The 24219-nt window shown below is 46.5% G+C and overlaps 1 protein-coding gene across 1 annotated transcript in view; it reads right to left on the bottom strand.

The window, feature by feature from the left end:
• LOC137562606 (A.superbus venom factor 1-like) overlaps positions 1 to 24219 on the bottom strand; it is a 335432-nt gene that overhangs the window by 126947 nt on the left and 184266 nt on the right. The window contains exons 18-21 of the mRNA XM_068274110.1: positions 12846 to 12931; positions 10779 to 10918; positions 6575 to 6781; positions 3591 to 3651 (exon numbers count right to left, since the gene is read on the bottom strand). Of these exons, the coding sequence (XP_068130211.1) occupies positions 3591 to 3651; positions 6575 to 6781; positions 10779 to 10918; positions 12846 to 12931 (494 nt within the window). The remainder of the gene's footprint in view (positions 1 to 3590; positions 3652 to 6574; positions 6782 to 10778; positions 10919 to 12845; positions 12932 to 24219) is intronic.

The following is a 24219-nucleotide window of genomic DNA, read 5'->3' as shown; positions in this document are numbered from 1 at the left end:
ACTTAAGCCAGGAAGAAAAAAAATCTGTTTTACTTTCCTGGGGCTTCTTTCAGACCCCTCCAGTTGTCCCATGCCCTCGCAGTCACTCCCGGAGCCTCCGGTCCCCAGCCGCCAGCTAGTTTTGTTTTCGCTGACAGGCCCGACAGGCCTGGCCACACATATTTTTCTTTGTGTTCCTGTCCGCATTAGCGTCCTGCGCCCGTGCAGGACGCTATTGAGGATGGGAACATGAAGAAGGATACGTATGGCCAGGCCTGTGCAGGCGCAGAAAGCCCGCCGTCTCCCTGTCAGGGCCTGTCAGGAAAAATGAAACTAGCTGGCGGCGGGGGACCGGAGGCTCCGTGAGTGACTGCAAGGCACGGGATGGCTGGAGGGGGCTGGTAGAAGCCCTAGGAAAGTAAAACTGATTTTTTTTATTCCTGACTTAAGTGTCCCTTTAAAGGTGAAATCTGCAGACTTCTACAATAGCAGCATCCGTAGTATCAAGAAACACTGGTACAAATGTGTAAATCTGTATGGTGACTATGTAGAGGAGAGTCAACTAAACATCAAAACACAATTTCTGTCATTTTTGGTTTTTTTTTGCAGACATCAGATATATATAATCCGGCCGATTAAATCGATGAAGTCAACTTTGTCACAGATTGCCCGTTTATTTTTTGCATCATGGTCCGCATCAATTATATGCATATATATTAGTCTAACAATTACTAAACACCCATTCATACCATCATCCATTCTTAGGTGGTCCTTATAGTCAATTTTTCCTTTCCCATTACTCAACTCACTCACTCTCTTTTCTCTCCTACCTCCCCTTTCTCCCTCTTCCTCCCACCTCCTGTGATGCGTATTTCTCTCTTCTCTGTCTCCAGTAAATAAGTATAGAGTGGGGTTTGTAAAGCCACCATAATGGTAGCAACTAGGGCCGGATTTTCCATAAGGAACTGTAGGCACTTGCTTACAGGCGCCTTATGTGGGAGAGGCGGCCCATCCTTCTCAGATCACTGACCTTAGGCACTTACACCTTAATCCTTGTCTCATGTCACTATGGATGATATGAGACAGGGATTACAGTGTAAGAGTGATTAGAGTGTAAGACAGTTAATGACATAAGGAAGGTATAAGAGTTCAGTATATTTTTACTTGGGGGTGTGACCTGTGCTCAGGGGTGGAGTTTAGGGTGCCATAACGCCTGTGCCTACAGGCTTCTGAGTTGTAAATCCGGCCCTGGTCATAAGATATACTTCACTGCTCTACTCTCCTCCTAAATTTTCCCAGGCCTGCTTCACAGTTTTTCACTCATTGGGGTCTGCACTCTCAGCTGACTCCCCCACCACTCCAAAAAAAATTCCCATCGCCATCAGCCAATCCTGCAATGTGGGCGGCTCTTTTGCTTTGCAACTTTTGCCAATCAGGCCCCTAGCCACCAAAGTACCCAACTTCCAACATCAGCTCATCATCTCCTTTCTCACTGATCCCAAATATTGCAGCTAGGGATGGGCTTCCGAGTTGCTGAATGTATAGCTGTGACCGCGGGTGATGGGGGGTTAAATTACCCAGAAGTCTGCGGTCCATTCCACATCATAGATGAACTGTAAGCTGTGCTCCACGACTCACTACCACGCTTCCTCCTTCAAGCCGGAAGGGCGAAGCGTGGTTGAGAGTCATGGAAAGCGGCTAACAGTTCGTCTATGATGTGGAATGGACTGCAGACTATTGTGCAGACTTCTGGGTAATGTTTGCAGAAGCGGGAGGTGATCTGGATGAGATGTGATTGGCAGCCAATGAAGGGACTGACAGAGAGGAATAGGGCTAAAGAAGCGGCAAGAGAGGTGGATGAGGTGTGATTGGCCATCAGTGAAGGGAGTGATAGAGGGGGATAGGGCTGGAGAAGCGGTGGATGAGGTGTGATTGGCAGCCAGTGAAGAGACTGACAGAGAGGGACAGGGCTGGAGAAGTGGGAGGAGAGGTGGATGAGGTGTGATTGGCAGCCAGTGAAGGGACTGACAGAGGAGGATAGGGCTTGGAGAAGCGGTAGGAGAGGTGGATGAGGTGTGATTGGCGGCCAGTGAAGAAACTGACAGAGAGGAATAGGGCTGGAGAAGCGGGAGAAGAGGTGGATGAGGTGTCATTGGCAGCCAGTGAAGAGACTGACAAAGGGGAATAGGGCTGGAGAAGTGGGAGACGAGGTGGATGAGGTGTGATTGGCAGCCAGTGAAGAGACTGACAGAGGGGGATAGAACTGGAGAAGCAGGAGGAGAGGTGGATGAGATGTGATTGGCAGGCAGTGAAGGGAGTGACAGAGGGGGATAGGGCTGGAGAGGTGGATGAGATGTGATTGGCAGGCAGTGAAGGGACTGACAAAGAGGGATAGGGCTGGAGAAGCGGGAGGAGAGGTGGATGAGATGTGATTGGCAGGCAGTGTAGGGAGTGACAGAGGGGGATAGGGCTGGAGAAGCGGGAGGAGAGGTGGATGAGATGTGTTCGGCAGGCAGTGTAGGGAGTGACAGAGGGGGATAGGGCTGGAGAAGCGGGAGGAGAGGTGGATGAGATGTGATTGGCAGGCAGTGTAGGGACTGACAAAGAGGGATAGGGCTGGAGAACCGGGGGGAGAGGTGGATGAGATGTGATTGGCAGGCAGTGTAGGGACTGACAAAGAGGGATAGGGCTGGAGAAGCGGGGGGAGAGGTGGATGAGATGTGATTGGCAGGCAGTGTAGGGACTGACAAAGAGGGATAGGGCTGGAGAAGCGGGGGGAGAGGTGGATGAGATGTGATTGGCAGGCAGTGTAGGGAGTGACAGAGGGGGATAGGGCTGGAGAAGCGGGAGGAGAGGAGGATGAGGTGTGATTGGCAGGCAGTGTAGGGAGTGACAGATGGGGATAGGGCTGGAGAAGCGGGGGGAGAGGTGGATGAGATGTGATTGGCAGGCAGTGTAGGGAGTGACAGAGGGGGATAGGGCTGGAGAAGCGGGAGGAGAGGAGGATGAGGTGTGATTGGCAGCCAGTGAAGAGACTGACAGAGGGGGACAGGTCTGGAGAAGTGGGAAGAGAGGAGGATGAGGTGTGATTGGCAGCCAGTGAAGAGACTGACAGAGAGGGATAGGGCTGGTGAAGTGGGAGGAGAGGTGAATGAGGTGTGATTGGCAGCCAGTGAAGAGACTGACAGAGGGGGACAGGTCTGGAGAATCAGGAAGAGAGGAAGATGAGATGTGATTGGCAGCCGGTGAAGAGACTGACAGATGAATTGTGCATTGGTAACTTACCACACCACACTCCAGCCACACATTGTCCTTCTTCCTCCTCATTGTCCAAGTCTCTATCGCCTCAGCGGCATCTCTCATCATTTAGCCCTTCGGTATGTGATGCCACTGAAGCCATGGAAACTGGGATGCATGGGGGGGGGGGGGGAGATGCATTTCTGGAGTGTGGACAGGTGATTTACCTCTCCACAGAGTCCGCTCGTGACTCTGCAGTGCAGGGTGCCATGTAACCCGGTGACATCAAGTTTTGGGGGTGTAAAAATAATTTAAAAGGTCACTTATGAACAATGCAACAACATTACAAATTTTTTGTGGTGAAATCTACTTACCTCTCGCTTCGGGATCCAGAATAATGTTAGCTATATTTTGCACAATAAGTTTTCCCTCTGGCTGGAATACAAAATAGGATTATAAAGCTTTATTGGCAGACTATAATAAGGTGGATTTAAAAAGATAATAGTATAGGTCCACTCTAAATAGTAACTCTCGGGCAGAAAGTCAAAAATCTATTCTTTATTTTTTTATCTGGTAAACAAGTAATACGGATGCTAACCAGGGAAGCAGGAAATTTGGGCGCATGAGGCAGGTGGACAAAAAGGCCGCCGCCGTTGACTCCCATATTAAATATCGCTTAACAGGCGCCGAACAGGAAAAAAGGGCGCCCGTGATCATTTATGTTTTCAAACTGCATCCGTGATAATTAATGTTTCCCAACTTCGCCGGCGACTAGTAACCTTTACACGTAACATAATACTTATTTATAGTTTTGAGTGAACCAGAGACGAAGCACCCTCATGTATTTTACCATATATATCAGTGGGAACATTAAAGAAAACACCTACCCTGCTCTCTGTTTCATTCTTTACTGTTCAGATTTCTTCTTATCAGCCATGATAAAATCCCTGACTGAGCATTCAGTCTGGCTTTGCTCTTTGCTCAGGAATCTTTATAGCTGAGTCGGTCTCCTATGATGTCTTTTTAAGCCCAAGCCTGCCCCCTTCTGGCTCTGCTCAGGAATCATTATAGCTGAGTCATTATAACAAAGCCAGACTGAATGCTCAGTCGGGGATTTTATCAGGGCTGATAAGAAGAAATCTGGACAGTGAAGAATGAAACGGAGAGCAGGGTAGGTGTTTTCTCTAATGTTCCCACTGATATATATATGGTAAAATACATGAGGGTGCTTAGTCTCTGGTTCACTTTAAATAATCACTTTTCATAAATCATTATTTTCACCATATAAAACCGTCCACAAATACATCGTAATACATTTTTTTTATTAACACTCTGTAAAACATTATTATCCACCAAATAAACTTTTGCAACAACAAAATCATAATATATCGTTTTTTCACATTTAATACTTATAAAACACTATTATCCATCTGATAAACCGAGCGATAGCTAAATCTGACGAATAATGGTTACAAACATACTAAACATATCTATCATATTTAACTAAAACATTATTTAAAATATTATCACGTACTCTTTGTAAAACATTATTATCTACATAATCAAGCAATCACTAAGGGGGGATTTAGGGTTAGGCACCACCAGGGGGGATTTAGGGTTAGGCACCACCAGGGGGGTCTTAGGGTTAGGCACCACCAGGGGAGTCTTAGGGTTAGGCACCACCAGGGGGGATTTAGGGTTAGGCACCACCAGGGGGGATTTAGGGTTAGGCACCACCAGGGTTCTAAGGGTTAGGGATAGGTAGAGGGAGGGTTCTTAATGAGAATAGGGTTAGGTTAAGTGGTAGTAAAATGTTAGTACTATTTACTTATGTTTTACTACAGTTATTACGAATGTACTTATAAAGCGATCACTAAGGGGGGATTTAGGGTTAGGCACCACCAGGGGGGTCTTAGGGTTAGGTACCACCAGGGGATCTTAGGGTTAGGCACCAACAGGGGGTCTTAGGTTTAGGCACCACCAGGGGGGGTCATAGGGTTAGGCACCACCAGGGGGTCTCAAGGTTAGGCACCACCAGGGGGATCTTAGGGTTAGGCACCACCAGGGGAGATTTAGGGTTAGGCACCACCAGGGGGGTCTTAGGGTTGGGCACCACCAGGGGGGGTCTTAGGGTTAGGCCCCACTATGGGAGATTTAGGGTTAGGCACCACCAGGGGAGATTTAGGATAAAGCACCACCAGGGGGGTCTTAGGGTTAGGCACCACCAGGGGGGTCTTAGGGTTAGGCACCACCAGGGGGGTCTTAGGGTTAGGCACCACCAGGGGAGATTTAGGATAAAGCACCACCAGGGGGGGTCTTAGGGTTAGGCACCACCAGGGGGGTCTTAGGGCTAGGCACCACCAGGGGGGATTTAGGGTAAGGCACCACCAGGGGAGATTTAGGGTTAGGCTCCACCAGGGGGGTCTTAGGGTTAGGCACCACCAGGGGAGATTTAGGGTTAGGCACCACCAGGGGGGTCTTAGGGTTAGGCACCACCAGAGGTAGGCACCACCACAGGGGGGGGGGTGTTAGGGTTAGGCACCACCAGGGGGGTCTAAGGGTTAGGGATAGATAGAGGGAGGGTTCTGTGTTTAGTTGTAGTAAAATGTTAGTAATATTTACTTATGTTTTACTACAGTTATTTCGAACGTACTTAGTTTTAATCTGTACTAAATTACTTTTTAAAGGTTTATTAATTTTATAATAAAAATTGTTACAAAATCGTTTAGAAAAACTGCAGTGAGTCTCTTTAACACCAAGAGAGGGGAAAGGAGTGCGAAAAATGTAGGAGGCCCAATAAAAGCCCAATATTGGCAATATTTTGTTACTAAAATTATCATTAATATCTACTGATATTCTTCGCTTTCAAAGTGTAAATTGTAATAAAATATCGATTCGGTAATATTATTATTAACATTATTTTACTACAACTTAACCTAACCCTACTCTTACACAGGACCCTCCCCTCTCCAACGCCTAACCCTAAAACCCCTCTTCCTGTTGCCTAACCCTAACCCCCCTCCCCCCATTTCCTAATGCATAACCCTTAAACCCACCATCCTAACCTTATAATGTTCAAAACAATACATTTCAAAAATGAATAATTTGTAAAAACAAAACATTAAAAGTGTCAAAAACTATAACGTTGTAATTTTCAAAATGAAAATTATTGCATGCCCAAATTGCTGCTTTGGGCACCTAATAGCCGATATTTGCATTAGCACCTATGGGGCACCCAAATCGTCCATTTGCCACTGGGTACCCAAATTCCATGCTTCCCCCATGATTACTAGTTACACCACTGACTCTAAGGTCCATCTCTGCATTCTCAGTGTAACTGTCTTAATTGGTTTCTTACCACAACTTTCAGCTTCTTCCTCACACCATCCGAAGCACCGATTCCACCCGCCTTCACCTCCACATCATGAGATCCCAGGGTCAGTGGAACGATGATGAACGGTATTGCCATAGATGAAGACTTTCTCAAAGTTATTGGTTGACGATATTTGTTTTTAGCAGTGGCGAGACTGCAAAATTCTTCATTGTAAGACCAAAATAAGTTAAGCTAAAGCAAAAGAAAACAAGGAAAACATGGAGAACGTGAGCTTGGCTTTCACACTATAGAATCCCCTATTTGCTTTAGAGAACCACGGTGTAGTCGGAGACTCTATATACAGAGTTCTTCCTTAAAGGGGCACTATGATGAAAAAATGTAATATATGTGCAAACATATACAAATAAGAAGTACGTTTTTTTTTTTCAGAGTAAAATGAGTTACTTTTCTCCTATGTTGCTGTCACTTACAGTAGGTAGAAGAAATCTGACAGAAGCAACAGGTTTTGGACTAGTCCATCTCTTAATGGGGGTTTCTCAGCAAGACTTTTATTCTTTATAAAGATATTCCCTAAAAAGGATTCAAACAATAATGCTGGCCAGCTTCCCTGCTCCCTACACAGTTTTTTGGCAGTTGGACGGAGCAACTGCCATTCGTTAAGTGCTTTTGAAAATAATCAAATCCCTGAGAATCCCCCATGAAGAGATGGACTAGTCCAAAACCTGTTGCTTCTGTCAGATTTCTACTACCTAATGTAAGCGATAGCAACATAGTTACATAGTTATTTGGGTTGAAAAAAGACATATGTCCATCGAGTTCAACCAGAGATAGGAGAAAAGTAATTTATTGCTCATTTTACTCTGGAAAAAAATGTACTTCTTATTTGTATATGTTTGCACAAATTTTACATTTTTCACCATAGTGCCCCTTTAAGAGACATCTAGCTAGAGAGAAACAGTTCTGAGTTTTTCGTAGAACATTTGCTTGGTAGGAAACGTCGACCACGACTTTATCTGCTCAAATGTACAGATACCCAGGCACTGTCCGCCAGTAGCTGGGTAAACATGGTTGTTTTCATAGTTCTGAAAACAAAACATGCGCGTCTGGAAATTCTGGAAGCATTCCAATTATGGTTCTGAGTTCCAGTTCATGCACAATGAGCCTCTGCGCATCACATGATCCTGACAGCCAATAGCAGGCTTAGGATGTGATATGCAGTTGGCCCACACCCACCAGTTGACATTGAGAGCTAACCCTTGGTAGGCTGGTATATATCAGCCACTCCTAGGCTCCACGGGGCTCTTCAACATCCTTCAACCCAGTGGCGTAGCTAAGGGGGTATGGGCCCCGATGCAAGTTTTCCATTTACACATGTCACCTTGTGAGTCCTTTAAGCATAGGCCAAAACTTGTTATTGGCTTGTTTTGCTCTCTTTGCCATTGGAGAAAAGTCAAATGTAAAGAATGCCCTCCTAGATGAGCTAGAGTCCACTATCCCTCGATTTTTAGTCCTCCTCCAGTTCCTTGATTTCTTAGAAGCCTCCTTTAGAGCAACCTCCACCAGTGGCGTATCTAAGGAGCTGTGGGCCCCGATGCAAATTTTACAGTGGGGCCCCCCAAGCACTCTATACATAACAATTGATATGGCACACCATAACCTGTCAATGGCAACTGCAATGTCAGAGATGCAAGAAGGGGATGGGGAGTCGTTTGTTAATGATTACCACTATTTAAAGTATCAATAGAAGTCATTATTATGAGCACAGGACCAATAGGGAGCTAATACTGCAGTTGAGGGAGTGCCCTTTGAGGCCCCTCTGGCCCAAGGGCCTTGATGCGGTTTCAACCTCTGCAACCCCTTTTGCTACGCCACTGCTTCAACCTTCCTGCATATTTACTCCTACTTAGCTTCACTTCACTTTCTACGTACTGTATACTGTTAAGATGTACCTGAGCCAGTCAATAAGATTGACTAAAGAGAAATGCAATTCCAAGATAATATTCATATCTGTGCTTTTCTGAGGTAATGAAGACTGCTAAAGAGACACTGAATGAAAAAAAAAATTATGATATAATCATTTGTATGTGTAGTACAGCTAAGCTAAGAAATAAAACATTAGCAGCAGATATATGAGTCTAATATTGTTTCCAGTACAGGAAGAGTTAAGAAACTCCAGTTGTTATCTATGCAAAAGAGCCATTGAGAGCCACGGCTTTTAAAGTCGCAGAGAACTCTGTCTTGTGAATCTTGTTATCTCAATTGTCAGTCACTGTATTGTTTTTTTTTTTTCTCCTCCAGAGAACAGTTCAAAAGTTCACTCCATGCTCTGTGAAGTCATTTAGAATGCTGAGTTGTGTGTAAACTGCAAATATTAGAGAATGATGCTGCAATGTTATAAAAAAAAACTATATAACAGGAAATAAAAATATGAGATTCTTTGCTACTAATGTTCTAGTAATCTAGTAATTATCCATACTACACAACCATATATATATATATATATATATATATATATATATATATATATATATATATATTTATTTTTTCTTTTTTTCTTTTTTTTTTCTTTGGTTCAGTGTCTCTTTAAAGATGTATACACCTGTGTTCCTGTCAAAATCTTAGCTGTTTGAGCTGACTGTGATCTTCCTCCATTGTCTACTGCTGCTTTGAGAATTTCAAGTTACTAAGCGTAGTTACTAAGCAATACAAATCCAAAACTACTACAATGACTAAAAAATGACTGCTCTCTATTCCCTTCATTTTTAGTTAGAAAGCACAATACATATAAAGTTTCCATTCTTGAAACATTTCTTTCAATCTTTATCTAATCATATTTTCTTATACAACCTACCATACACTATACAATTTCACAAATAATCACCCAGATTTTTCCAATATGCCAAATCAGATTTTTATTTTAAAAAAAAAGCAGATTTGTTTTTTTTTTTTGATCAACAAAAAAAGATTCTTTTTGATTTTCAGTATATTTGATAATTTTGGTCAAATAAAAGTAAAACTAGAACATTTTAATTGTACTGGGTATGGTTTGGGCACCATTAGATTTAATGATGTCAAACATGGGACAAATGACTTGTAAACTCTGGTATACCACACGCATCTGTAATAAATATTTGTTGGTTGCTATGGGCAACAACACTACACCTTCGTTCGGCACCATATCACAGAAACTGTGATAACTCGACACTCATCACAGCAAACAGCATAGGAGATAGTTTATTTGTTTAACAAATATACAGATGTGTTCAGTAGCAATCTTATATCTTCGTTACATGTTACCTCGGCAAAGCAAACGGTCTGTAGAATCTTATGTGTTCCATGCAGACTTGGTTTATCCCTAGTGACTAGACCAGGCTTTCTCTTATGATACATCTATGCTAGTTGCACTTTGGCCTATATATAGCATACAGATAATATAGAAGGAAAGTAGGAACAGAAGTGAGAAGTAAAGTCATAAGTGAGAAGTCCCCTCGGGAGCCCATTTTGGCTATTCTTATACTAGCCTCTAAAGAGTTAAATGTGACATCATCCAGCAGGGATGGTCCAGTCCCCATCGCATGCAATTGGCTGATAATAGCATGTGGTGGATTACCCTATCTGCGCCTGCTCCGATGGGATAAGCCAAATATGGTGTTTCCTCCACTTGTACCCAGAAATTAGGTAAACTGTTCCCTAGCTATTGTTTACCTTTAGGAAATATCAAAACACTCGATGTTTACAGCAAAAGCTGCCTGGATGTCTGTACATCGTGGCGGCTGATAAGACCTCTGGCCTTGTGTAGTCAGAAGCACAATGTTCTTCAGTGCTTCTAGAAATGCTCCTGAAAGGGAGACTCTCTGCAAATCAAGTCTTTTGACTAAACTCAGTTAATGTAACTGAGGCCTAAGAATTCAAGCATATTATACTTAAATTCTAACAGCATCCAATTTTGATTGGCCAATGATTGGTCAATTTTACCACTTCCATGTACTATGAGAGCTTACCTACACTATCTGTTCATAGTATTCAAAATTTGTTGGCCCTTATACTGCATGGAGGAGGTAAAATTGACTGGGCAATAAAAACCAGATGTGTGTATGCACCCAATGGCTCCATATGCAGATCTCATGCAGGAGTGATGACATCCTTGGAGGTGGAATTTCCCTGTAAAAAAAAAAAAAAAAAAACAGTGATAGTCAGTTCGAAGCTGATAAGAGGTGGATAAACTTACTCTAAGGTCAGTGTTGCCATAGTTGTAGAGAATGGCCCGTATCTCCACCTGTTCATTCCTGACAACAGCATATGGAAGTCTGAGGTCAATGAAGAAGGACTTGAAGACCTGGATATCATGTGGTTTTCCCACACAGATTCCTGCCAAGGAAAACACAAGAGTTAGATGAGATGTTACTGCCATGCTACAGCACACCCTACGGGAAGAAACCGGGCCAGGACAAGTCTCTCCAGCACCAGAGGCAGAGATTCCAAAGTGTGACCTCCCAAAAATGGTAGCCACATCCTCCCAGCCTATGCAGCCAGATCCCCCCCCCCCCCCAATATACCAAATATAGGTAACCAAATGTCTAGGGGCATAACTAGAGAAGAGCTGCCCCTGTTATTGCAGTAGGTCCAGAGCTGTGGGAGGCAGGGTTGCCATCACAAATTTTGGAGCCCCTCACACATCATCAGGCTTGCTCCCCCCCTTCCTGGGCCCACCCACTGACTGCTGTGCCTGCCCACTAGCCACCCCACCCCTGTGCCTGCCAGTAAGACCCCCCAAACTTACTTCCAGGTTGGGGTGGTTGTGGCTTCCTGTGCAGGCGCTGCTTGGTGAAGCATATCCTTGTATGCATTCATGCAGCTGGGAGGAAGCGCTCTGCGCAGGTGCACTACATAGTTGTGATGTCACAACTAAGTAATGCGCCTGTGCAGAGTGCTCCTGGATGTCTGTATAGCAAACTGTGCAGGCGCGGGGAGTGATGGGGAAATACTGTATATGAGTCAGCCATCCCGACCTGGGAGGGGGTCGGAGCCTGGAACAGAGAGTTTAGGGCCATGCAGAGGCAGCCACAGCCTAAATTAAAGCACAGACCACCTCCCAGCAGCATCATTGACATTAAAAGGTATTTTTTTTTATGACGTTCTTGCCTCCTATGTCCTTTTTAATGCCAGTGTGTTGGAGGGAAAGGGCCTGGGCCCCCTGGGGGCCTTGGGCCCCTCACTCTAGTGTCAGTTGTACCCCCCTGATGGCTGCCCTGGTGGGAGGTCCCCAACAACTAACCTTCCCTTCCTCCAATCCAGGGCCAACATTTTTGTGCTTGTACTTCCAAGTGCAGCCCTTCTTTGCAAATAGCAGCTAACCCTTTAATTTGCACAGGCCCCCTGAAGTTTCTTGTGTCAATGTACAGCAGCCCTTCATTTTGTACAGTTGCCTTGAAGCAGGGTTGAAGCGCCCCTCCTCCAGGTGTTGCTCCCCAATTTCAGCCTCCCTATTATTTCTGTCTTATATACTGTAACCCCCACTTTAAAGGTCAGGAAGTCCACATGGACAGCGGCCACCCTTTACCAAGGCCCACCCAAGCCCAGGTTTATTATATTTTCCACCCCTCGGCCAACTATCATGTTGTTTCCCATCCATAAAAAACAGTGCCCCCCATTCCACGTAGAGTCCCCTCTATTGTGTGTAAAATTCATATACAGCAGCAGTCCCTCCAGGGGCGTAGCAATAGGTGGTGCAGAGGTTGCAACCGCATCGGGGCTAGAGGGGCCCCTCCCTCAACTGCAGTATTAGTTCTCTATTGGTCCTGTGCTCATAATAATCACTTCTATAGATACTTTGAATAGTAGTAATCATTAACAAACTGCTCCCCATCCCCTTCTTGCATCTCTGGAACTGTGGGTGTCCTCAGCAGGTTTTGGCGCTCCATATCAATTGTTATGTACAGAGTGCTTGGGGGGCCCTAATGTAAAACTTGCATCGGGGCCCACAGCTCCTTAGCTACGCCACTGAGTCCCTCATTTTCATTTACAGACGACTTGAGCAGCATCTCTCCTCCTCTTCCATATGTTGCTCCTCATTTGCAGCTTCCCTCTTCCATCTACAGCATTCACTTCCATAATAAGGAACTCTTTTTCCTTGCCTAAGCACCCTCTTGGGCAGCCACCCAAAGCGCGGGCCTTTAAGGCCTTTCCACTAATCCGGTCTCTTGCATTTCTGTGCAGAAGATTTATCAACAAGAACAAGTAGGTGTCAGTTTCCCATTAATCCCTACACTTATTTTGTATGAAAAATAAAAATTACCTTTATTTTCGGACAAACTCACTGGCAAAACCTCCCATGTGGTAATTGAATCTTTTAGGAAAACATTTATGATCTTTGTTGAAACTCTGTTGAAAAAAAATACGTAAAGCAGAGTTACAGTCTAGTATTCAATAAAAACACGTTCTCCTACCAGTTGCGTAGCAATAGGGAATGCAGAGGTTGCGACTGCATCAGGGCCCCTGGACCTGAGGAGCCCACTAGGGGCCCTCCTTCATCCATCTTATAAGCTTTTCATTGGTGCTATGCTGGTAATGAACACCTCTATATGTGCATTACATGGTGTTTCCTTAGTCTGATTAGACCTCTCGGACACTACAGCTGTCCTTGGCAGGTTTTGGGGCTCTAAATCATTGTTTCTCAACACGCGGGTCGTGTACCCCATGGGTGACACGAGACCACAGGAGGGGTACGCAGCCAGGAGGGGACGAAGCGCCAAACGAGGGGAGCAAGCCCACACATAGCACTGGCTCCACTGTCAGCGCTTCCCCCTCCGACACTCAGTAATAGCAGCAGCAGCGGCGGCATGGTAAAAGGAATGCGGACTTACTTCCACGTTCCACACCAGAGGTTCTTCTCTGTCAGAGATGACGTTACTTCCTGTTTATCAGGAAGTAGCGTCAAATTCAGAGAAGGTCGGAACTCTGGCGTGGAACGCAGAAGTAAGTGTTCATTCCTTTTACCATGCCACTGCTGCTGCCGCTATTAATGAGTGTCGGAGGGGGAAACGCTTACGGGGGAGCCCAAGGTGAGGGAGGGAGGGAGTGGACCCCCCTCCCCGCCTCTATGTGTAGGCATGCTCCCCCATTTTGCGCTTCGTCCCCCTCCTGGCTATACTGTAGGCACCCATGCATGACTAAACTGTGGGCACCCATGCCTGGCTATACTGGGGGCACCTATACCTAGCTATACTGGGGGCACCTATATTTAGCTATACTGGGGGCACCTATATTTAGCTATACTGGGGGCACCTATATCTAGCTATACTGCAGGCACCTATACCTAGCTATACTGGGGGCACCCATGCTAGGCTATACCGATGACACTCATGCCTGGCTATACTGGGGGACACCCATGCCTAGCTATACTGGGAGCACCTGTACCTAGCTATACCGGGGAAACCCATGCCTGGCTATACTGGGGGCACCCATGCCTGGCTATACTGGGGGCACCCATGCCTAGTTATACTGAGGGCACCTCATATATACATACAGTATATACTGTATATATATATATATATATATAGATAGATAGATAGATAGATAGATATACACACATACATACATGTGTGTGTGTGTGTGTGGGGGGGGGGGGGGGTACTTGGCTGGAACTGAATTGCAATAGGGGGTACTTGGGTTGAAAAAGTTGAGAAACACTACTCTAAATCAATAGAGCTCTTGGGGCCTTATGTAAAACTCGCACTGGGGCCCCAAGCTACTTTGCTATGCCACTGTCCCCTACTCTTCATTGCCCATACCGTTATCCTACTTGACTCTGTCCTAGAGAAATGTCGTCTTTAAGAATCACATGTCCACCACAGCATAGGATACATCAGGGCCAGGTACTAGGGATGAACGAAACAGTCTCTGGCAGGTTCACCAGATTGTCATTGAACTTCCAATCTGGCTGCGAGGATCTCAATTGCTAATCAGTTATGTGAAACTATCATTAGGCCTCTTGCACACTGCAAGCGACTCCGATTCAGATTCCGATTTTTAATCTGTTTTTACATCCGATTCCGATTTGCAGTTTGCTCCCTGCACACTGCAAATCAAAATCTGAATCGGATGTAAAACTGATTAAAAAGCGGAATCTGAATCGGAATCACTTGCAGTGTGCAAGAGGCCTTATACTGACTCCAATGCATTTGCAATGCTTCAGTAGTGTGAGCACAGTGTGCTGAGTGTACATTAGTTACATAGCGCTGACACTTTTGCATAATGTATGAAGCCATGTCATTTACTGTCCCATAGAGGAGCTCACATACTAATGGTGGGATTGGGAGGGGGTAGATTAATAATTAACCTAACTTTGTACCATTATGGAATGTGGGACTGCTAAGAAAATAGTACAAAAAGAAAACTAACACGAACATGGGAAGAGCATGCAGTCTCCATACAGATGGTGTCCATGAAGCAGAACAAATTTTCTTTTCAAACTTAATAATAATCCTAACATTTGTATAGCACTTTTCTCCTGTTGGACTCAAAGCACTCAAGAGCTGCAGCCACTAAGGGTGCACTGAAGGGGCCACCCTGCAGTGTTAGGAAGTCTTGGCCAAGGACTTTTTACTGAATAGGTAATAGGCGCCTAGTTCTGCGCCTGCTCAGTACGCTCCGGTCCACTTGGTGGTGATTGACAGCGCTCGCGCAGGCGCAGTACAGGCCGACCTCCAGCTCAGCCTGACGTCATTGCCGGGGACCGGGAAGCTTCACAGGCGAACGGCTCACCACATGCTGGGAGCTTGGGGCTGGGCAAAGCCCCGGGTAAGTAGCACTTATTGTCCTCATATCCCCCTGATGACTCCTTTAAAGTGAATGTTAAGCCTGAAAAAAAAAAAAGAAAGCAGATATTTACCCATGGGGAGGGAAGCCCTGGATCCTATAGAGCCTTCCCGCTCCATTCCTGGTCCCCGCGTTCCACCGCTGTTACCCAGCAAGCAGTATCTGACCGATCAGTTGACTATTGCTCCGCTGCCACCAGGAGAGACTTCACAAGGTTTCAGGAGCCTGAGTACTCCCAAAAAACTGGCAGCTCCATACTACGCATGCGTGAGCGCCTGCTCTCTTGCGTTTACGCATGCACAGTAAAGAGCGGCCCAGTAAAGTAAAGAGCGGCCACTTCTGAAGCCTCCCGAGGTGGGGAATTCAAAGTGGGGTGACATAGCTGGAACGCGGGGACCGTGAGAGCAATGGGAAGGCTCTATTAAGCCCCATCTACACCATACATTTTTTTTTTCGACACCATTCAATTCGATTCGATTCATTGATTCAATTCAATCCGACATGTCCAATTGGGATTCGATTTGATTCGATTCAATTTGCCATTGCAAAACAAAGGCAAATTGAATTGAATCGAATCCCAATCGGACACGTCGGAATGAATCGAATCAAATCAAATTGAATTGAATCGAATCGGACAAAAAATTGTATAGTGTACATGGGGCTTAAGATCCAAAGCCTTCCCTCTCCACAGGTGAGATCTATCTGTTTTATTTTATTTTTTCAGGCTCAACATTAGCTTTAAAGGGAATGTCCAAGCAAAATAAAAAAATGAGTTTCACTTACCTGGGGCTTCTACCAGCCCCATGCAGACATCCTGTGCCCTTGTAGTCACTGACTTCTGCTCCAGTCCCCCGCTGGCAGCTTGCCAACCTCGGAGGTCGGGGGGATGCATTGCGTACATTTTTACGCATTCCCGCTAGTGCAGGAACCAGGGGCGTTTCTAGGGTCCTTGGAGATTGGGGGCACCTGTGGGCACTAGGTGGGGAGGAATATGCGGCGAAAAATGGGCGTGGTCATGTGGTGAGTGGGCGTGGCCATGGGTGGAGCCAAATGTACATGAACTTAGCAGCGGTGTAAGCTACAGATAACGGGCCTGCCCATCGAAATATTGGATGGAGCCCCCTGTCCTTTAATTTACAATCAGTATAGGCATAGATCAAAGATGTATACGCACATACAATTTTGAGTGGTCAACCACTGACCAATTTTACCACCCCCGTGCAGTAAGTGGGCCAACAGACAATGAATAGCTTCCCAAGATGGCGCCGGACTCGGTCGCCTCGGCCACAGGGCTCCGGCCTTTTTGCTTTTTTTAATCTCTCTCCCTACTCCACTCACCTCTGTGTTTCCTCCTCTGCTGAGGTAGGAGGCGGAGGACATGGGCACTGCCGGCCGGCTCTGGTTCAGCCACGGATTGCAGCATATGACGGCAGCAAGAGGATCAGCTGTCGGGCCGGCGAGAGGATCAGCTGTCGGGCCGGCGAGAGGATCAGCTGTTCGGGGCCGGCGAGAGGATCAGCTGTTCGCGTGGCATGGAGAAGCAGCGTTGATCTGCCGCCGCTGCCCCGGACCATCAGCGACACCACCTGCGCCGATCCCATCACTGCATGGATGGCCCCCAGCACGTTCCAGACACGGAGGACGACGCTGTGCAGGCCACCGGCCACCCTGCTGGTCGGGTGCGCCCGGCTTCACAGGCACTGGCACCGTCATCGCTGCCCGACTGCTGCCCCGAGCCAGCCCCTTCAGCCACCGCCACGACAGAGGCTTCAGTGACCGCAGGCTCAAGGGAGAGCTGCCGACCCGGAGGTCAGTGTTCCACGTGGTGCGGGCCTATGGTACATGGCCTGCACAGATGACGCTGCTCTCGGCTGTTCCGGCCACCGCGAATCAGCTGATGCTGAGCCGCTGCTGAGGAGACCAGGATGGCACATGGAGGGAGGCTATAGCTGCAGCAGGAGCCGCCGATCAGAGCAGCATGGAACCCCGGGAGACAACCCACGCAGCTTCTCTGCCGCCGCTCCCCAGCCAACCAAAGCCACGTGGAGCCTCAGCCATGGATAGCTCCTGGATCTGAGTGAGGGCCGCCATCAGGTCACTGGCCATGCTGCCCTTTCAGCCACCAGACACTGTAGCAACCATCGGGACGCCAGCATCACACTGCCCCAGCAGCCATTAGACCCATGTCTCCTTCACTGCTGCCAGAGCCTCTCCACCACAGGGTCAACAAGGTACCCGATATCCTGCACTCCACCATCACTGTGCCTGCAGCCCCATTGTTGACCAGACCACTAGCAGCAATGCCCAGGGACTATCTCTCTCCTCGGTCAGCCATTGGGACTTTTTGACCAGGCCACTAGCCAGCTGCAGCAATGCCCAGGGACTATCTCCCTCCTCTCCTCCTCTCTCTCTCTCTCGCTGCTCTGTCCTCACTTTCTCTCTCACCTTATCTTCCTTCCTTTCTCTTGCATCTTCTCTTGCATCTCTCTCTCTTCCCCAGGGTTGGACTGGGGGGGCATCTGATTCAAGTATCGCTGCAGAAGCGTTTGAGTGCCTATACGGCAGCGGATTACCCCCTCCAGTCCTTCTCCGGGTCCACTTGTAAACTTCTATTCTCTATATCTCTCTACGCAGCTTTTCCCGGAATCCTGGGGGGCATCCAATTAGCTGCAGAGCTGTTGAGCGCTGCAGAGAAGGCAGCGCTCCACTCACATAGCACTGGATGTCTCCTCGGGACCTTCCACTATGTAACTATGTAACTAAGTATTATGTTCCATGCACTGTGTACTCACTACTAAATGTAATGTACATTACTGCTTGCGTTTTGCTGTACCATCACCGACCCTGTATGTGCCAAAAATAATTCCGGGTACAACCCCTGTTGTACTTGGCGAAATAAAGTGATTCTGATTCTGATTCTGAATTTGATGAACAGAGCTATAATTGGCTAATCAAAATTGTATGTGTGTACCAGGCTTTACAGCTAATACTGTACATACTGAAAGTAGCAGGGATCAGCATACAATATAGCTGGTTTACAATCAGTAAAGGCACAGAGTAACACCTTACACTGTACACACTGGAGGTATATCAGCACACAGTGCAGGCACTAGATAACAGCGTATACTGTACATACTGTAGGCAGCAGAATTCAGCACACTGCAGCTAGCGTGCCAAAAATATGAGGATCACGTTGTGCGGCTTATCCCCGCCGCCCGAAAAATGGGTGGGCCATGGACCAGAATGCAGGTGTGGTAATGGGTGGAGACAAATGTACATGAACCTAGCAATGGTGGGACATTAGGACAGTGGTGGCGAACCTTTTGGAGGCCGAGTGCCCAAACTGCAACCCAAAAGTCACTTATCTATCGCAAAGTGGCAACAGCAATTTAAACTAAATACTGTACAAACGTTTTAACTCATACATAACCATTATGGAAAATCCAAGTTGAAAATAAATTGTGAAGATAAACAATTTCATCCATCCTACTCCTGAAAAATGTATTCAATTTTTTAGAACCTCCCAGTTTTATTTTCTGTTTTAAAAAGCTAAAAAAGTAGGTTTAATGCTATTGTCTCATATGATAAGGATTCAGCTTTTCCCATAGTCTCGCAGTTAGCAATCATGTGACCCCCAACAAGACAAATTCAGCAATCGTGAGGCCCCCGACATGACAAATTCAGCAATCGTGAGGCCCCCCGACATGACAAATTCAGGAATCGTGAGGCCCCCCGACATGACGAATTCAGCAATCGTGAGGCCCCCCGACATGACAAATTCAGCAATCGTGAGGCCCCCCGACATGACAAATTCAGCAATCATGAGGCCCCCAACAAGACAAATTCAGCAATCGTGAGGCCTCCAACAAATCATGAGGCCCCCAACAAGACAAATTCAGCAATCTTGAGGCCCCCAAAGAATCATAAGGCTTCCAACAAGACAAATTCAGCAATCTTGAGGCCCCCAACAAATCATAAGGCTTCCAACAAGACAGATTCAGCAGTCATGAGGCACATAAATAGACAGCATTTTACATAAATAGGCAGAATGCCCCCTTAATATGGTAGCCCCCCCAGGTTAGGTAGTGAGTGACAGGGACCCCAGTTAGTGAGTGAGTGACAGGGACCCCAGTTAGTGAGTGAGTGACAGGGACCCCAGTTAGTGAGTGAGTGACAGGGACCCCAGATAGTGAGTGAGTGACAGGGACCCCAGATAGTGAGTGAGTGACAGGAACCCCAGTTAGTGAGTGAGTGACAGGGACCCCAGTTAGTGAGTGACAGGGACCCCAGTTAGTGAGTGAGTGACAGGGACCCCAGTTAGTGATCGAGTGACAGGGACCCCAGTTAGTGAGTGATAGGGACCCCAGATAGTGAGTGAGTGACAGGGACCCCAGATAGTGAGTGAGTGAGAGGGACCCCAGATAGTGAGTGAGTGACAGGGACCCCAGATAGTGAGTGAGTGACAGGGACCCCAGTTAGTGAGTGAGTGACAGGGACCCCAGATAGTGAGTGAGTGACAGGGACCCCAGATAGTGAGTGAGTGACAGGGACCCCAGTTAGTGAGTGACAGGGACCCCAGTTAGTGAGTGAGTGACAGGGACCCCAGTTAGTGAGTGAGTGACAGGGACCCCAGATAGTGAGTGAGTGACAGGGACCCCAGATAGTGAGTGAGTGACAGGGACCCCAGATAGTGAGTGAGTGAGTGAGTGACAGGGACCCCAGATAGTGAGTGAGTGACAGGGACCTCAGATAGTGAGTGAGTGACAGGGACCCCAGTTAGTGAGTGAGTGACAGGGACCCCAGTTAGTGAGTGAGTGACAGGGACCCCAGATAGTGAGTGAGTGACAGGGACCCCAGATAGTGAGTGAGTGACAGGAACCCCAGATAGTGAGTGAGTGACAGGGACCCCAGTTAGTGAGTGAGTGACAGGGACCCCAGTTAGTGAGTGAGTGACAGGGACCCCAGATAGTGAGTGAGTGACAGGGACCCCAGATAGTGAGTGAGTGACAGGGACCCCAGATAGTGAGTGAGTGACAGGGACCCCAGATAGTGAGTGAGTGACAGGGACCCCAGTTAGTGAGTGAGTGACAGGGACCCCAGTTAGTGAGTGAGTGACAGGGACCCCAGTTAGTGAGTGAGTGACAGGGACCCCAGATAGTGAGTGAGTGACAGGGACCCCAGATAGTGAGTGAGTGACAGGGACCCCAGATAGTGAGTGAGTGACAGGGACCCCAGATAGTGAGTGAGTGACTGGTCTGTGGTGGAGGCGTGTGGCAGAGGCACTGCGGGGGGCACCGTCCGGGCAGTGCTGGCTGGTGGGGCACTGAGGCGGCGAGGCCTGCGGTGTGGTCTGTGGTGGAGGCGTGCGGCAGAGGCACTTACTTGGGGGCACCGGCCGCGCAGTGGTGGCCGGTGGGGCACTGAGGTGGTGAGGCCTGGCTGCGGCGAGGCCTGAGGCGTGCTCTGTGGCGGAGGCGTGGGGGCAGCCTGATGGTCTAGCGGCGCCGCCGGATCGTGCTTTGGCGGGTGATGCCATTGCTTGCCTGGGTCAGCCGCCGTCCGCCGTGGCCACGCAGGGGGCGGAGCTGGTCAGGCACCACACAGCTCCAGCCCCCTGCCTCTCAATAGGACTCCACGCCCCCTGCCAGGTGCTCCTCTGCTTCTGATTGGAGCAGGGGGCGGCAGGGGGCGGATCAAGCCTGCTGTCACTTTGATGTCGGGACTCGGGAGCAGCCGAAAATAGAAGCGGCCGCCGTATCGTGCGAATGGCGGCCGCGTGTTAACTTATAACTTGCGCCCAATACATTCGGGGCACCTGTGTTGGGCACCCCACAGGTACAGATTAGGGCACCCTAGGCCAGGTCCGTGGCACGTGCCACGATTGAATAGCGCTAGGAACGCCCCTGGCAGGAACATTAACACATACATTTGTACGCGTTACTTGTTTAAAGCGTATATTTTACGCATTGAACCGGTAACGCGTAAAAATGCACTAGCGGGAATGCGTAAAAATGTACGCAATGCATCCCCCCATCCTCCGAGGTCGAAAAGCTGCCAGCGGGGGACTGGAGCAGCAGTGAGTGACTACGAGGGCACAGGATGGCTGCATGGGGCTGGTAGAAGCCCCAGGTAAGTTAAACTCATTGTTTTATTTTGCTTGGACATTTCCTTTAAAAGGTGAAACTAATATATGAAACAGACTCATTACATGCAAAGCAAGATATTTCAACCCTTTGTTTGTTATAATTTTGATGCTTATGAAAACCCCTAAATCAAAATCTCAGAACATTAGAATATTGTGGAAAGGTTCAATTTTCTAGGCTCAAAGTGTCAGACTGTAATCAGCTACGGTAATTCATCCAAAACACCTGAAAAGGGTTCCTATTTCATATATTTTTTTCACATTTTAAAGCGGTAAAAAACCCTGACATAATATTCAATAAAAACATGTTTTCCAACTATATCCTTTCCCTCTCTTCCTTTTCTTTGCTTCTGACCTCACCCTAGGGCCCAGGCCCTTGGGAAAGAATAATAGGCAAGAATAATAGGTGCAGAGTATTATGCCTTAACCACTTTACCACCAGCGGTGCAGATATCTCCGTCCCTTTTTCCACCCTGTCAACACCAGGGACGGAGATATCCGCACCTCCCGCCGCTACCGCCGCTGTCTGCGCTCCTGCTCGCTCGTGCATGCGCCCTCGTGCTCGTGCACGCCGCCGCTCGCTCGCCCGGAGATTAATGAATGGGAAAATCTATTCCCGTTCGTTGATCTAAGCCCCCCCGCAATAATCGGCTGCTTCTATGAGAAGCAGCGCGATCATTGTGAAAAAAAAAAAGTTTACCAGCCTCATAACACTTCCTGCAAGCGTCCTTCCGGACGCTTGCAGGACGCATAAACAAAACGTTACTGTGGCCATCTTGTGGCCAAATAGTGAAACTACACCCTAAAGCATTTTTCATATACAAATACATTAGTTTTACACTAAAAATTAACTCATTACCTCCCACACTCCCTTTTTTTTTTTTTGTAATTTGTAAAAAAAAAAATTACAATAAAAAAATACATAAATAGTTACCTTAGGGACTGAACTTTTAAAATATTTATGTCAAGAGGGTATAACACTGTTACTTTATAAACTACGAGCTTGTAATTAGGGATGGACGCAAAACTGAAAAAAATGCACCTTTATTTCCAAATAAAATATTGGCGCCAAACATTGTGATAGGGACATAATTTAAACGGTTTTTATAACCGGGACAAATGGGCAAATACATTTCATGGTTTTTAATTACAGTAGCATGCATTATTTAAAAACTATAATGGCCGAAATCTAAAAAATAATGAATTTTTTCCCACACTTTTTCCTATTTTCCCATTAAAACACATTTAGAATAAAATAATTCTTGGCATAATGTCCCACCTAAAGAAAGCCTAATTGGTGGCAAAAAAAACAAGATATAGTTCATTTCATTGTGATAAGTAATGATAAAGTTATAGACGAATGAATGGAAGTAGCGCTGAAAGGTGAAAATTGCTCTGGTGGTCAATCGGTAAAACCCCTCAGTTGTGAAGTGATTTATAATAATCAACAAAATGTTATTGTGAGATGAGATGCCATGTGCACACCTAATGAAGCTTTCAACTCAATTGCCAACTTATAAATGCACCCGTTTTAAGCCCTGATGTTATATTGGTCTGCGACCATTTCAGCTTGTTATGTTATTTTTAAAAAAATACATAATAAAAATATTGAAACAGAAAACATGTTTTCCTACTTTTTATAAGGCATACGGTTATCATATTGCATTTGTACATAAGTATCTATATATATAATAGGCTAAGTGCCTCAACCTTTAAGCAAGAAGAAGAAGTATCGCCCTGCCCCCAGGGCCGGGCCAAGCAAGAAGAAGCTAAACACTGCATTCCAGCAGCTCTGGAGGTGTGTTTAGCTTATAAAGGCAACAATGGTTAATTTACATATATTCAGCAGTGATGCACTGGGAGACATCTCAAGCTCACTCCAACCTGAATTATCGCAAATTCTTTCTGTTCTAAGAAAGAAAAGTTTTGTTTTCCATAGCGTTTTAGTAAGGGGGCTTTTAAGACCATTGTAGCCCCTCACACACTCCAATGAGTTGTGGTTCACCATGAGCCTGCTGGTTAGTCTGTACCTCTCGGTGTTACAAGCCCTACTCCATAGAGCCAAATTAATCCATGACATGCACTGATGAGGATCAAACAATTTGAAACAGTCTGTATGCATATTGGATTTTTATGGCTATGTACAAATTAACAAGCTGACACATCATTGCATTTCAGCGATTCTGGAGATGTGTTTAGCTTCTAAGGGCAACAATGGTTAATTTGCATATATTCAGCAGTGATGCACTGGGAGACATCTCAAGCTCACTCCAACCTGAATTATTGCAAATTCTTTCTGTTTTAAGAAAGCAAACTTTTGTTTTTCTTAGCATTTTAGTAAGGGGGCTTTTAGGACCATTGTAGTCCCTTACACACTCCAATGAGTTCTGGTTCACCATGAGCTTGCTGGTTAGTCTGTACCTCTCAGTGTTACAAGTCCTACTTCATAGAGCCAAATTAATCCATGCCATGCACTGATGAGGATCAAATAATCCGAAACAGTCTGTATGCATGTTGGATTATTCTGGCTCTGTACAAATTAACAAACTGACACATCATTGCATTCCAGCAGTTCTGGAGGTGTGTTTAGCTTCTAGGGGTGACAATGGTTAATTTGCATATATTCAGCAGTGATGCTCTGGGAGACATCTCAAGCTCCCTCCAACCTGAATTATTGCAAATTCTTTCTGTTTTAAGAAAGCAAACTTTT

The sequence above is a fragment of the Hyperolius riggenbachi genome, chromosome 3 (assembly GCF_040937935.1).
Source record: "Hyperolius riggenbachi isolate aHypRig1 chromosome 3, aHypRig1.pri, whole genome shotgun sequence".
Taxonomy (NCBI): Eukaryota; Metazoa; Chordata; class Amphibia; order Anura; family Hyperoliidae; genus Hyperolius; species Hyperolius riggenbachi.
This window is presented reverse-complemented; position numbering and strand designations above follow the sequence as displayed.